The sequence below is a fragment of the Manacus candei genome, unplaced genomic scaffold (assembly GCF_025592945.1).
Source record: "Manacus candei isolate 608988 ecotype Guabito, Panama unplaced genomic scaffold, ASM2559294v1 h1tg000118l, whole genome shotgun sequence".
NCBI classification, from domain to species: domain Eukaryota; kingdom Metazoa; phylum Chordata; class Aves; order Passeriformes; family Pipridae; genus Manacus; species Manacus candei.
This window is the reverse complement of record NW_026138166.1, coordinates 352,124-364,496: the sequence shown is the minus strand read 5'-3', so window position 1 is coordinate 364,496 and position 12,373 is coordinate 352,124. Positions and strand designations below refer to the sequence as shown.

Here is a 12,373-nt window from a genome sequence, read left to right as displayed (position 1 = left end):
TCTCTTCTGCCCTCTGGCTCATCAGGGCAGGGTTGCAGCAGCAGCAGCAGCAGCAGCAGGAGGAGCAGAGTCCGGGCAGGGTCCCCAGGGTGCTGGGTACAGACACAGCTTGGGCTCATCCTTTGACTGTCTGGGTTAAGAGAGTCTGTTTAATTTTTAGGACACCTCTGCATCTGGCTTCGGCCAATGGCCATGCAGATGTCGTCAGATATCTGCTAAGGAAGAACAGCCAGCCCAACCTCGCTGACAGCTTCAAGAGAAGGGCCCTGATGAAGGTGTGTGCAATGCCTTCTGAGCTTGGAGGTGGGGCTTAGTGCTGGGGTGTTAAAGGGGAGGTGTCTGGAGGGATTCCTTGCAGGGTAGGGCCATAGAAACACACCTATTGCAATGGGCACGGCACAGCCTCTGTTAGCTGATCTTTGAAGATGGTCTTCTATGGCAGCACTCAGGAGCTGAGGGAGTTGTGACAGAGGGGGATGGAAAAGTTGGAAGTCTTTCCCTTTTGGTGTGTTGTTGCCAGGCAGTCCAGCAGGAGCAGGAAGAATGTGTTGCTGTTCTGCTGGAACACGGTGCCGACCCCAATCTGGCAGACGCTGACGGCAACACTGCCCTTCACCTGGCTGTCCTCTCTAAAAACACAGCTGTAGCAGGGCTGTTACTGGAGCATCATGCCAACAGTGATGCTCAGAACCAGGTAACCTTGGCACGGGGCTAAAGCTGCTCTTTCCAACAGCTGCAGAGCTTGTCTGTGTCTTTCTAATGGGGATTCTTTCTCCTTTTAGTGGGGATTTACCCCGTTGAAACTTGCAGCCTTGCAACAGCATGAGGAGATTCTGGAGTGCCTTGTGAACAAAGCAGCTGACAGGCCTGCTCAAGCCCAGGGGGAAAGGTGAGGGCTTTGTCAAAACAGCACCCGGGTGTTCTGGGTAGTCTGCAAGTGTGACCCAGACGAGGGGCGTGGCAATGAGCTGGGAAAAAGAAGGAGCAGCCCCGTGGAAGCAGTTCCCCGTGGGACTGGTAAATGCAGGTCTGCTCTTGGCTGCTCTCCTACCTCAGGGGCTCTCGTCCTTTGCCCGCTGAGGTCTGCAAGAAAGTCTTGTCTGTGGTGCCCTCTCCCCACCCAGAGCCAGAGCCCCGGGGAAACTTGCCAGTAGCTCAGCAGCGTGGCTGCTATGCAGGCCAGGGGGGTTTAAGGCACGGCAGAGCTGGTGCATTCAGTTCTCTGAAGGGAAGCGTTGGGAGAACCAACACTGTCCCAGGGGACATGAGGGGCTCCTAGTGCACAGAAGGAGAAAACTTCCTGCCATGGAGATGGTCAGGGGGTCAAAGGGCTTGCCCTGGGAGTTTGTGCAGCCACATCTGTGGGGACTTTGAAGAGCAGTGCAAGGAACCCTGAACAGCATGGCCTGAGCTGGTAGTTGAGGCTGCTTTAGGGAGGCCCCTTGTAAGAGAAATTCTCCAATGCTTCCACGGACTTGGCTTTGCTTTCCCGGAGCTTGTAGGAAAGGGGGGAAGAGCTGTTTTGGGAGCAAGCAGGGGAAAACTGATGCAGGATCAGACATGTTTCCGATGAAATTTTGCATGCTTTAGGACTGCTCTTGTGGTTCCTGGAAGCCCTGAGGTTCACCTGGAGGAAGATAATCTGCGCTTGCAGGAGGAGCTGGACAGGGCTGGCGCGGAGGTATGGAAAGCCTGTCCCCACAGGGAGAAACCTGGGGGTGCCTGTTGCTTCCTATCCATCCTGAAAATGGACAAAACAGTGTTCAGTGTGTTCATTGGGGAGTAGAAGTGAAGCTTTGAAGGGACTTGAATGGATTGCAGTTCTTTGGGCAGAGGGGATGCACACAGACATGCAGCACCTGAGTTCTTCAGCAGCAGCTGGCTCCTCTCTGGAAAAGCTCCCCTGACAACTGTGCATTCTTCCCGTGATTTTACAGCTGCAGGAGGAGGAAGAAAAGCATCTTCAGTCTGAGCATTGTGTTCCTGACTTGAAGACTGCCTTGGATGCCAAGGAAAGAGAGGCAGTAACTTCTTCCCAGAAACTGCAGGACCTCCTGTTGGCATCTTGTGAGACCAATCCGACTGTGAACCAACTGGAAGAAGACGCGCAAGAGTAAGAGAGGAACCCAGTGAAGCGAGGGGTCTGTGGCTTTGGGGATTGGGTGGAAACAGGGGGAGAGTCAGTGGGATTTTGAAGGACACTTCTGCTGTGGCTTCTGTTCCTTAGCACAGTTTGTCTGGCATTGGCTTTTCTGGTAATAAAGCTGTATTTCTTCTTAAGCTCTGCAAGTGAGAACAGCAGATTGGAAGCCACTGTCCAGCAGCCAAGCGAGAGCGTTGAAGCCCTTCCGAGAGCCCTGCAAGCCTCTGCCTCAGTAAGCTGGTGCTAAATTTGCCTTTTTGTGACTCTTGAGCCTAGTTGCCTATTTCTGTGGGGCAACTGTCAGATGAAGTTTTCCTGGAGAGCCTGGGGAGCTCAGTTTCTGCCTTCTCCTCAGCAGAGGCTGCTCAGAAAGCAGCCTGGTCCTTTCCCCAGCTGCTACAAAAGCCCTGAGGGTATTTGGTGTGCTGGACACTGGAGGAATTCTTAGATTCTAAATTAGGAGTTTCATCATGAGCTCCAAGGGACCCAGAAGTGTTGTTGCCAGAAGTGTCTCCCAAATTCTTAAGTAGGTGTAAAGTTTCTTCTTTCTGTCGGGGAATCTTTCAAGTGTTTCCTAGGCTCATTTCCAGTAGATGATAAATACAGTTGCCATGGCCACCCCCTTGAGAGGTTTTCCCAGAATTCACTGCCTTTAGATCACGCTGAGTTTCCTTTTCTTTTTTTTTTCTGTGCACAGGGTGGTGAACTTTCCCAGCAGCTGGACATGGAGCCTGGCACAGGCATGCAGCTCGAGGCCCTAAACCAGGCTTTGCAAGAAGAGCTGTCCACTCTGCTTGGGAAGTGTGAACAACTGGAGAAGAGCAAATGTCAGCTGCAAGAAGAGGTGACAAAACACCACCACCATTTGGAGGCTTTGGTGCTGGATGGCAGCCAAAGAGAACAGTGTACAAGAGAGGTGGCAGAAGGAGCTGACCAGGAAAGAAGTGCAAAGCTACAAGAGGTCAGCCTCGTTTTGCAAGTAAGTGAATTTCTCCCCAGTGTCCACAGGCTCTTCATTAGGAGCTTTGAAGCAGAGTGCTCATTTGGGCTTCTTTCCCAATGCAAAGAATTGTTTGCCCTGGCAGCTCCTGGGTTCTGCCTTGGTTGCTGCTGGGAGTGAGGAGGCAGAGCCGCCTCTCTGAGTAAGGCTGGGCCCTTGCAAGTGGGTGTGTGCAATTTTGTGCTGGGCAGAGCTCTCTTTTTCTTGTGGTGGTTGAGGGTGCACTGTCTCCTTCAGGCACAGGCAGCCCACCAGGCCCCACTAGGACAAACTGGAGACAGTCATTGTGATTCCATGAGAATCCAGTTGGAAGAAAGAATTAGAAATCTGGAAAGTGAATTGGAGAGGATCAAAACCAACCAAGAAGAGAGTGCTTCTCGTAAAGAAGCAACACAGGGAGAGATGGAAAGGTACAAAGAGCTGTATCTGGAGGAAGTGAAAACCAGAAGATGCCTTGACAAGAAACTGGAAAGGTACGTCCGTGCTTGTTTGGAGTGGTAATAAGAGAGTCCTTTTCTTCCTGCATTTTCCTTGGAAATCCATCTTCTACATCTGGCCAGCATTATTGCCCTCCATTGGCCAACAGGGTCTGATGGAGTTGCCAAGACCCTCTCCTTGATATTTGAAAAGTCGTGGCAGTCAGGGGAAGTCCCAGGTGAGGGGAAAAAGGGAAACCCACTGTGCCCATCTTTGAAAGGGGTAGAAAGGAGGGCCCTGGGAACTGCCAACCTGTCAGCCTGCCCTCTGTGCCTGGGGAGGTGATGGAAAAGATCCTTCTAGAAGCTCTGTCAAGGCACGTGGATGACAGGGAGGTGATTGGAAGCACCAGCACAGCTTCCCCAAGGGCAAGTGCTGCTTGACCGACCTGGTGGCCTTCTAAGATGGAGCGACTGCCTCAGTGGACAAGGGCTACCCATGTCATCTCCCTGTCATTCTGGGAAGCCTTTGACACAGTCCCCCACAACATCCTTCTCTCCAAAGTGGAGAGAGACAGATTGGATGCGTGGACTGTTAGATGGAGAAGAAATTGGGTGAACAGTGCCATGCAGAGGTGGTGACCAATGGCTCAGAGTGCTGAGGGCCATCAGTGCCGAGTGGTGTCCCTCAGGGGTCTGGATTGGGCCCAGTGTTCTTTAATCTCTTCACTAATGATCCAGAGGAAGGGATGGAGTGCACCCTCAGCAAATTTGCAGCTGACACCAAGCTGAGGGGTGTGGTTGACACAGCTGATGCCATCCAGAGGGCCCTGGACAAGCTGGAGAAGTGGGCCCATGGCAATCTGCTGATGGTTTACCAAGAGCCAGTGCAAGATGCTGGCCGTGGCTCAGGGTAGCCCCTGTATCAGTGCAGGCTGGGGGGTGAAGAGGGGCAGAGCAGCCCTGCCGAGAAGCCCTTGGGCTGGAGGAGAGGCCGGACATGAGCCGGCGATGTGCGCTCGCAGCCCAGAAAGCCAATTGTGTCCTGGGCTGTGTCCAAGGCAGCGTGGCCAGCGGGTGGAGGGAGGGCATTCTGCCTCTCTGCTCTGCCCTTGGGAGAGCCCAGCTGGAGTGCTGCATCCAGCTCTGGGCTCCTCAGCACAGCAAGGACCTCCAGCTGTTGGACTGAGCCCAGAGGAGGCCACCAAGGTGCTTGGAAAGATGGAGCACCTCTGCTAGGAGGAAAGGCTGGGACAATTGCAACACTTCAGCCTGGAAAAGAGAAGGCTTTGGGGTGACCTAATTGTGGCCTTTTGGGGTGTGAAGGGAGCCTACAAGAAGGATGAGGAGAGTGCATTTAAAAGAGCAGGTAGTGAGAGGACAAGGGGGATTGGCTTCAAACGGAAAGAGAGTAGGTTTAGATTTGATCCTCGGAAGAAATTGGTTGCTGTGAGGGTGGTGAGGAACTGCAACAGGTTGCCCAGAGAAGCTGTGGATACCCCATGGCTGGAAGTGTTCAAGGCCAGGTTGGATGGGGTTGTGAACAGGCTGGTCTGGTGGAAGGTGTCCCTGCCCACAGCAGGAGGCTTGGAACTGGATGATCTTTAAGGTCCCTGCCAAACCAAGCCATTCTAGGCTTGGATGCTGTCTGTGCTGTTTCTGTGAGACTGTGGGGGAAAGGCTGGTTCTTCCTCTGTTTCATGGTTTTCTTGACTAATTTGCTCTGCAGGCTGGAAAAGCTTCTGAGGATAGAGAGGAGGAAACTCCGGGTTAATGAAGAGAAAGGAAGTCAGTCCCAGCTGGAAGAAATGAAGAAGAGATATTCTGAAAAGGTCAAGGAAGTTGATGGATTCCAAAGAGAGGTGAACTGTGCTCTGGGTGGGGTCTTTGGTTGTGGTGTTCCTTCTTTTGAAAGCTGGGAGATGCTTTCCCTCTGTTTCTTGTCATGCTGATGATTTTTATTCCCTTGGCTGCATTTTGGATGTGATGGGCTTTTCTTAATGCTCCTCCTGCTGTTCCAGTGGGAGATGACTCGAACTAATCCAGAGGTAGTTCTCCTTCTGGGGAAAGATGCAAATGTTGAGGGCAAAGCAGTAGGTGTAAGGGCTGATGGAGGCCAGGCTGTCCTGCAGAGGAGGGGCAAGCCAGGAGTGGCAGCCAGCCTGGCAGGGTGCGTGAGCTCCCGGGCCAGGGAGCCGTCCCACAGGCCCTGAGCAAGAAGGGCAGAACAGGCCCCCTGACAGTGAGCGGGGTCAGCCAAGAGTGCAGATCCCTCGGCTGGGCCCTAGGGATGGGCAGGTCTACCATCCTGGCAGGACATCACGTCCATGGGCTGAGAGCAGTGGGGCCCAGCTGAGGCCTGGCTGCAGCTGGAGGGAGGCTGTGACAGCGTCCTCTGGGTGTGACAGATGAATTGCTGCCCTGGCAGAGAGGGGAGGAACAGCACTGTCACTGGCAGGGCACCATCAGCCCCTGAGCCCTGTCTCAGGCACGAGCTGAGCAGGAGGCACTTGAGGCTTTGCTTTTCTGCACAGTGTTGTTGCTGCCCAGGGCCCAAGGAGGACAGGGGCCTCCCAGGGGAAAATCTGTCCCTTCTTGCTCACAGGGAGCTGTTTCAGCCCATCCTGTGGCGGGGAGCCAGAAGGGCTGTTCCCAGCAGTGCTTTTGAGGCTGCTCTGCCTGTGCAGCAGTGGCACAGAACCTCTCATCCCTTCTCCGCTCGTCACTCGGATCCGTTGCTAAAGCGGCGTCTGTCAGAGTCACGCCTGGGTTTGAAGGCATCCCTGTAGAATGGCTTCCTGCCTTTGCAGTGATTCCTTTGGAGTCCAGAAGCGTGGAGCATTTTTGCATGAGGAACTCCAAAAGGCTGGGAAGCTGAGGAATCCTATGGCAAATGATGGGAAAGCTGTTCTTGCTGGAAAAGAAAAGCCTGGTTGCACTTTGTGTCTAGTCCTGAGCCAACAGATGATGAATAAAGTCTCCCTGGGCAGCCAGTTTTGGATTTTCCCAGAATTCACTGCCTTTACACCACGCTGAGCTCCTTTTTTTATTTTCTGTCTGCAGGTTGCTGAACTTTCCCAGCAGTTGGACAGGGAACGTGAACAGTGCACGCAGCTGGAGGCCAAAAATCAGGCTTTGCAAGAAGAGCTGTCTGCCCTGCGTGGGAAGTGCGAGAACCTGGCCATGGACAAATGCCAGCTGCAAGAAGAGCTGGCAAAACTCCACCATCCTTTGGAGACCAACGTGGTGGATCGCAGCCAACTCGAACAGTGTAAAAGAGAGGTGGAAGAAGAAGCAGACCAGGAAATAAGACAAAAACTCCAAGAAGTCAATGAGTTTTTGCAAGTAAGTGAATTTCTCCCCAGTGTCCACAGGCACTTCCTAAACTTCTCTTGTGGCCATGGTGTTTGGTCTTTTTCTTTTGCTCCTGTATTCTGTGGGTTAGCTTCTGTCTTTGCTGAAGGCAGTGGCAGAAGGCAATCTGGTTGGGCAGGAGTGCTGTCATGGGTGTGGAATGTGCCGGCAGGTCCCTGAATGCAAAGGCTGCCCAAGGCAGATTCCCACTTTGCAGTGCTTGGGGGGATCTCTGTGCGCTGCTCTGCTTCTCACTGCTCATCCTTGAATGGGTTTGGCAACTTGCAGCTGTCATGGCCAGACCTACAGGTGCTGCTTTGTCCTTGTAGGGGGTGAAAGTGCTCAGAAAAGGAGTCACTGAAATTCCAGGGATGGGAGGGAGGGAGTGGAGGTGGAGGTGGAAACTCTTCTTATCTTTGAAGAATCCTTTTGGACATGCCCTGCCCTACAGACCCAGTGTCTCTTCATTAGTAGCTTTGAAGCAGAGTGCTCATTTGGGCTTCTTTCCCAATGAAAAGAATTGTTTGCCCTGGCAGCTCCTGGGTTCTGCCTTGGTTGCTGCTGGGAGTGAGGAGGCAGAGCCACCTCTCTGAGTAAGGCTGGGCCCTTGAAAGTGGGTGTGTGCAATTTTGTGCTGGGCAGAGCTCTCTTTTTCTTGTGGTGGTTGAAGGTGCACTGTCTCCTTCAGGCACAGGCAGCCCACCAGGAGACATTAGAAGAAATCAGAACCAGTCATGTGGAGTCACTGAAAAAACAGTTAGAAGACAGAATTAGAGATCTTGAACGTGCACTGGGAAGGACAAAAAGCAACCAAGCAGAAAGACCTTTTCAAAAGGAATCCACCCAGGCAGAAGTGGACAAGTACAAAGAGCTGTATCTGGTGGAAGCCCAAAGAAGAAAAAGCTTCACCAAGAGACTGGAAAGGTAAGTCCCTGCTTTTTTGGACTGGTAAGAACAGACTCCTTTTTCCTCCTGCATTTTCCTTGGAAATCCCTTTTCTACATCTGGCCAGCGTCAGGTGTGAAAGCAGAACGTGGCATCTTTGTGGGGAACGTTCCTTCAGACCCTTCCCTTCCTCAGACCTGTCTTCCTTTCTCTTTAGAGTTCCAGCAGTAACCCCACAGCACCACCACTATGGCATTATTGGTGTCTTTTCAAGTTGAGGTTGTTTTAGCAGGCAGTCTTTTTGCCAGTCTCTACTCTCCTCATCCCGTGGGTGACAGAAAAGATGAATCTTGTGCCCTTTCCTGTTTGAATAAGGAGAGGCCTCTGGGAGAAGAGAGTTGGATTCTGTGAATCCAAAATAAGGCGGCTCTTTCTTGGCTTCTGTTTTGGCAGCGGGTCTGAGGGTTGAGCTTTCCTTGAGAAGGCCAGGGTAGGCCAGAGTTCTTCTGGAGGTGACACTGCCTACTCCTTGCACTTGGTGTGATTTCTTAGAAACAGGCCCTGTGAACAAGCTCAGATCAAAGGATGTGCTGGTTTTGGACGCTCTTCATGCCCTTGGCTTTTAGAAGTCGAGTAGTAGCCAAGGCTGTGGAGGGTAACTTTGCAAAAGCCTTCCTGCCAAAGATGACTCTGTGTGTGCTTGTGAATGTTTCAGAGCTACTGAGAGACTTGCAGAGGCCAACACCAAGCTCTTTTTGGAGCGCCACAGAAGCAGATCTGCAGTCCCAAGCAGCGCTGTCAGCGGACTTCTGGCTGCAAGTCCACTTCTGGATTCACCTGGCCTGGGACATCTTGGCATCAGTTTGGGCTGAGCAGAAGTCTGGCTCTCAGAACACCACCCAGACACCTGTGGTAAAGCCCAAGACTTCTGCTCATCAGGTTTGTCCAGATTTTCCAGAGTGGTGAAAAAAGATTGAAATGGAAGCAATGAGCTGTGGAACTCCATTCTTTTCCAAGAGAAACTGTGGGCAAGAGCTCTGTGGCACAGGAACCTCCCACCTAAGTTCTACCCTAAATTTACACGTAGTAATCTTCTGTAGTCTGTGGGGTTTGGCAGGAAGCCAACTCCAACTGGCTACAGATGGTTTTGGTGTCAGAAGTGGGATTGTTTTGGTTCCTTTGGTTTTGTTGTGGGAATATTGTCTGGGAAAGCTGCCAAGAGCAGGTTTGTTTATAAACATCCACCATTGTTTTGGGACACTCCTGGGAGAGCTGCCAAGAAGGATTGTGTTTATCTAAACATAGCTTTGTTTAGGAACAAGGAGAAAGAAAAATAATAACAATGACCTTTTTACTAATGTTTTTCCTGATTCTTGCGGTTTTTGTGCCTGTCCTAGGACATCCTGTAAGGGACCGTTCAGATGGATGGAACAAATTACTTCCTTTCCCTAATTTGGACATCCATGGTCTAGTAGCCAGTTTCCTTAATGGTGGCCTTCAAGGTTTGGTAGCAAAGACTCCAAGATCAGCTCTAACCCATCCCTACATTGCTCAGTGACAATGATCCTAGTGCTGAAGGCAGCGAAAATGCTACTTAAAATTGGAGAGGTGGTGCTGCATTGGTCCCCTTGTTGTACGAAAGGAATCGCTGGAGCTCTGGGGACAAGAAGTGCCAAGGGCCACGACAACTGTACACAGGCAACAGTATCGGAGGAACCGAGATGCTGTGACCCCCATCCATACATCCAGTACATCCATGACATCATTGTGTGGGGGGACACAGCAGAAGAAGTTTTCGAGAAAGGACAGAAGATCATCCAGATTCTCCTCAGGGCTGGTTTTGCCATCAAGAAGAGTAAGGTCAAGGACCCTGCCCAAGAGATCCAGTTCCTAGGGCTGAACTGGCAAATGGACGACACCAGATACCAACAGACGTCATCCACAAGATTGTAGCAATGGCTCCACCCACAAACAAGAAAGAAACCCAAGCTTTTCTGGGAGCCATTGGCTTCTGGAGGATGCACATCCCAGAGTACAGCCAGATGGTGAGCCCTCTTTCCTTTGTGACCCGTAAAAAGAACAATTTCCAGTGGGGTCCTGAACAACAACAAGCTTTCAGGCAGATCAAGCAAGAGATTGCACATGCCGTGGCTCTTGGAGCAGTCAGGACAGGACCAGATGTAAAGAATGTGCTCTACTCTGCAGCTGGAGATAAAGGTCCCTCCTGGAGCCTCTGGCCAAAGGTGCCTGGTGAGACGTGAGGGCGACCACTGGGTTTCTGGAGCCGAAGCTACAGAGGTTCTGAGGCCAAATCCACCCCTGTGGAGAAGGAAATCTTAGCAGCCTATGAAGGCATAGGAGCAGCTTCAGAGGTAATTGGTACCAAAGCACAGCTCTTCTTGGCACCCCAGATGGGACCCCAGCATGCAAAGTGTAACTGGATAAGGGAAAAAGGGGGTAGGGTTTATCCATTTTAGGGAAAGGGTGGCCAAAAAGGAAATACTGCAATGCAGCAAACTTTGGCCAATCGGGGAGCGGGGTCTAAGGATACAGACATCAAGGGGATTTTTCATCAAACAATTTCAGGGGACAAACAAGGGAAAAACTACAAGAAATGTTAAGACACAACTGTAAAACTCGAAAGGCTTTGGGTCTGAACTTCTTGACAACTTCATCCAGGGCTTTCATCCTCTGGAGGGTCACACATTTCTTGTTGTCTTCTCCAGCTTTCAGATTCAGCAATGTCCTCACTCCTGACAGACCAGGGTCCCCTTTCCAGAGTAATGGAGGAGCACCGTGATTTTTTAATCCAAAATTCCCAGATTTGAGTGAAATGCTCTGGAAAGGCTCTGGAAATCATTTGGTGTTCACAGTGAGTCTCTGGTTTCCCATCCCCTGCTTCAGATGTGAAAACATGTCCCTTGCAGTCGGAATGTAAACTCATCAACTCCATTAAACTTGAGCATTATATCCCATCATCCAGATCATCAATGGAGATGTTCACCAGGAATTGCTGATCACTGGCCTCCAGCTGGATGTTGCACTACTGATCACCACCCTGGCCAGCAGATTTCAACCAGCCTGCTGTCTGCTCATCCCGCCCATACTTCATGGGCTTCTCTGTGAGGGAGCCCTGTCTGTGTCCACTAGTACACACATTCATTTTGATTTTAAACAATCAAACAGAAGTGAGAGTTTTAACACCGGAATTATTTTTCAAAGGGAAATAGAAGGGTAAGAGTTTTTAATTTTAGTTATCATGTTTTACATGATACTAATTGACCTCTAGTAGAACTGAGATAGCACCTTAAGAGACAAATCTACATTCTCTATTTATGCCTCTGAATTACAGATATGGCTTTGATGGAACGAGTGCCTTCAAGCTCCACTGGCAGGCACTGTTTGAAAACTATTTGGGTGATTTTTGATAAGAAATGAAAGATGCAACGGCAGGAAGCCATTCAGCCATCCCTGACAAGGGAGGTCCACTGTCAATTGCTGGGAGGGCCCCCACCTCTTTCTTTTAATGGTGCTCCCAAATCCCACCCCTTGGGCCTCCCATCCCATCCTTTTTGGTCCCCTCAGGCATCTCCTCCCCAGGATCTGCTCTGTGTCCTACCCAGGGTCCCCAAATATCCTCCCGTTGATCGTTCCCAAAGCTTTTCTTTCCATCCTTCCCCTCAGACCTTTGCCTTTCACCCAGGCCACTGTCCTGGTACCTCCCAAGACCATTCCTTGCCTCCCTCTCCACTCCCAACCATCTCCCAGTGCCCTCGTTTTTGTCCTCCTCCATCCTCCTCCTCCAGTCCCCACCAAGCCTCTCCCTTGCAGTCCCCATGTCCCTACACTTGAATTCCTTTCCCCTCCCCTGCATCCCACACAGGGCCCCTTCAACACCCCAATCCCAGTCCCGTGGGCTCCCCAGTTCCCCCCAGTTCAGCATCTTTGGGTCCCCCCCAACCTCCCCTCACCCTCCCTGCAGGCCCTGAATTCCCCTGGCTCTCCTTGTCTCCATCCCCACCCTGGGCCCTGCAGGAACAGGGGTTGGAGGTGAAACTGGGTGCAGTGGGAGCGGGGGGAGCAGAAGGGATTTTCCCCCTCAGACCGAGGCAGCCCTGGGCTGGGGGTGCTGGGGACACCCGTGTCCCTCCCCCAGCCCCACAGGGACCAATCCTGAGCAACCCTTTGCTCTCCTTGTCCAGGCACTCTTGGCAGGAACCCAAAATGATCTGCAGGAGGTGAGTGGGCCGGGGGGACTGGAGGGCATCCAGTCCGGGAACTGGGGGACACTTTGGTCCCCCCATCCCTCGCTGGCACCAGGGGCATCCCAGAGACCAGCCAGGGCTCCTGGTCTCTCTCCACCTGCATTTAGTGGACGTTGGGATCCTGAAGACAGCTCAGGTGGGTACCAGGAGTTCTGCCTGAGTCGGGTCCTCCCCTCACATGGCCATGACACTCCTTAGCCATCCCAGTCTGCCCCAGTATACCCCAGTGCACCTTCTCCAGTGATCCGATTTCTTTTCCCTGGCTCCCAGTACATTCCACTGCACCCAGTGTGTCTCTGAGCCTGTCTTT

General features: G+C 51.9%; 1 protein-coding gene across 1 annotated transcript; it reads left to right on the top strand.

Annotated features, from left to right (window-relative positions):
• The first annotated feature begins 444 nt into the window (after window positions 1-444).
• Window positions 445-11,960, top strand: LOC127461991 (ankyrin repeat domain-containing protein 26-like). Its single transcript, XM_051770240.1, has 15 exons — window positions 445-694; window positions 1,591-1,681; window positions 1,938-2,113; window positions 2,282-2,375; window positions 2,841-3,122; window positions 3,381-3,616; window positions 5,289-5,421; window positions 6,623-6,904; window positions 7,602-7,837; window positions 8,514-8,737; window positions 9,196-9,843; window positions 10,004-10,170; window positions 10,525-10,670; window positions 10,782-11,032; window positions 11,151-11,960. The coding sequence occupies exons 1-10, from the start codon at window positions 669-671 to the stop codon at window positions 8,668-8,670; spliced, it is 1,713 nt and encodes a 570-aa protein (XP_051626200.1). The 5' UTR covers window positions 445-668; the 3' UTR covers window positions 8,671-8,737; window positions 9,196-9,843; window positions 10,004-10,170; window positions 10,525-10,670; window positions 10,782-11,032; window positions 11,151-11,960.
• The last annotated feature ends 413 nt before the right edge of the window (window positions 11,961-12,373 follow it).

Excerpts from the sequence above, each read along its gene's own strand:
- LOC127461991 (XM_051770240.1), top strand. The coding sequence starts at position 669 with ATGCCAACAGTGATGCTCAGAACCAG. Across the intron at positions 3,617-5,288 it reads CTTGACAAGAAACTGGAAAG|GCTGGAAAAGCTTCTGAGGA; the intron begins GTACGTCCGTGC and ends TTTGCTCTGCAG. Across the intron at positions 5,422-6,622 it reads TTGATGGATTCCAAAGAGAG|GTTGCTGAACTTTCCCAGCA; the intron begins GTGAACTGTGCT and ends TTCTGTCTGCAG.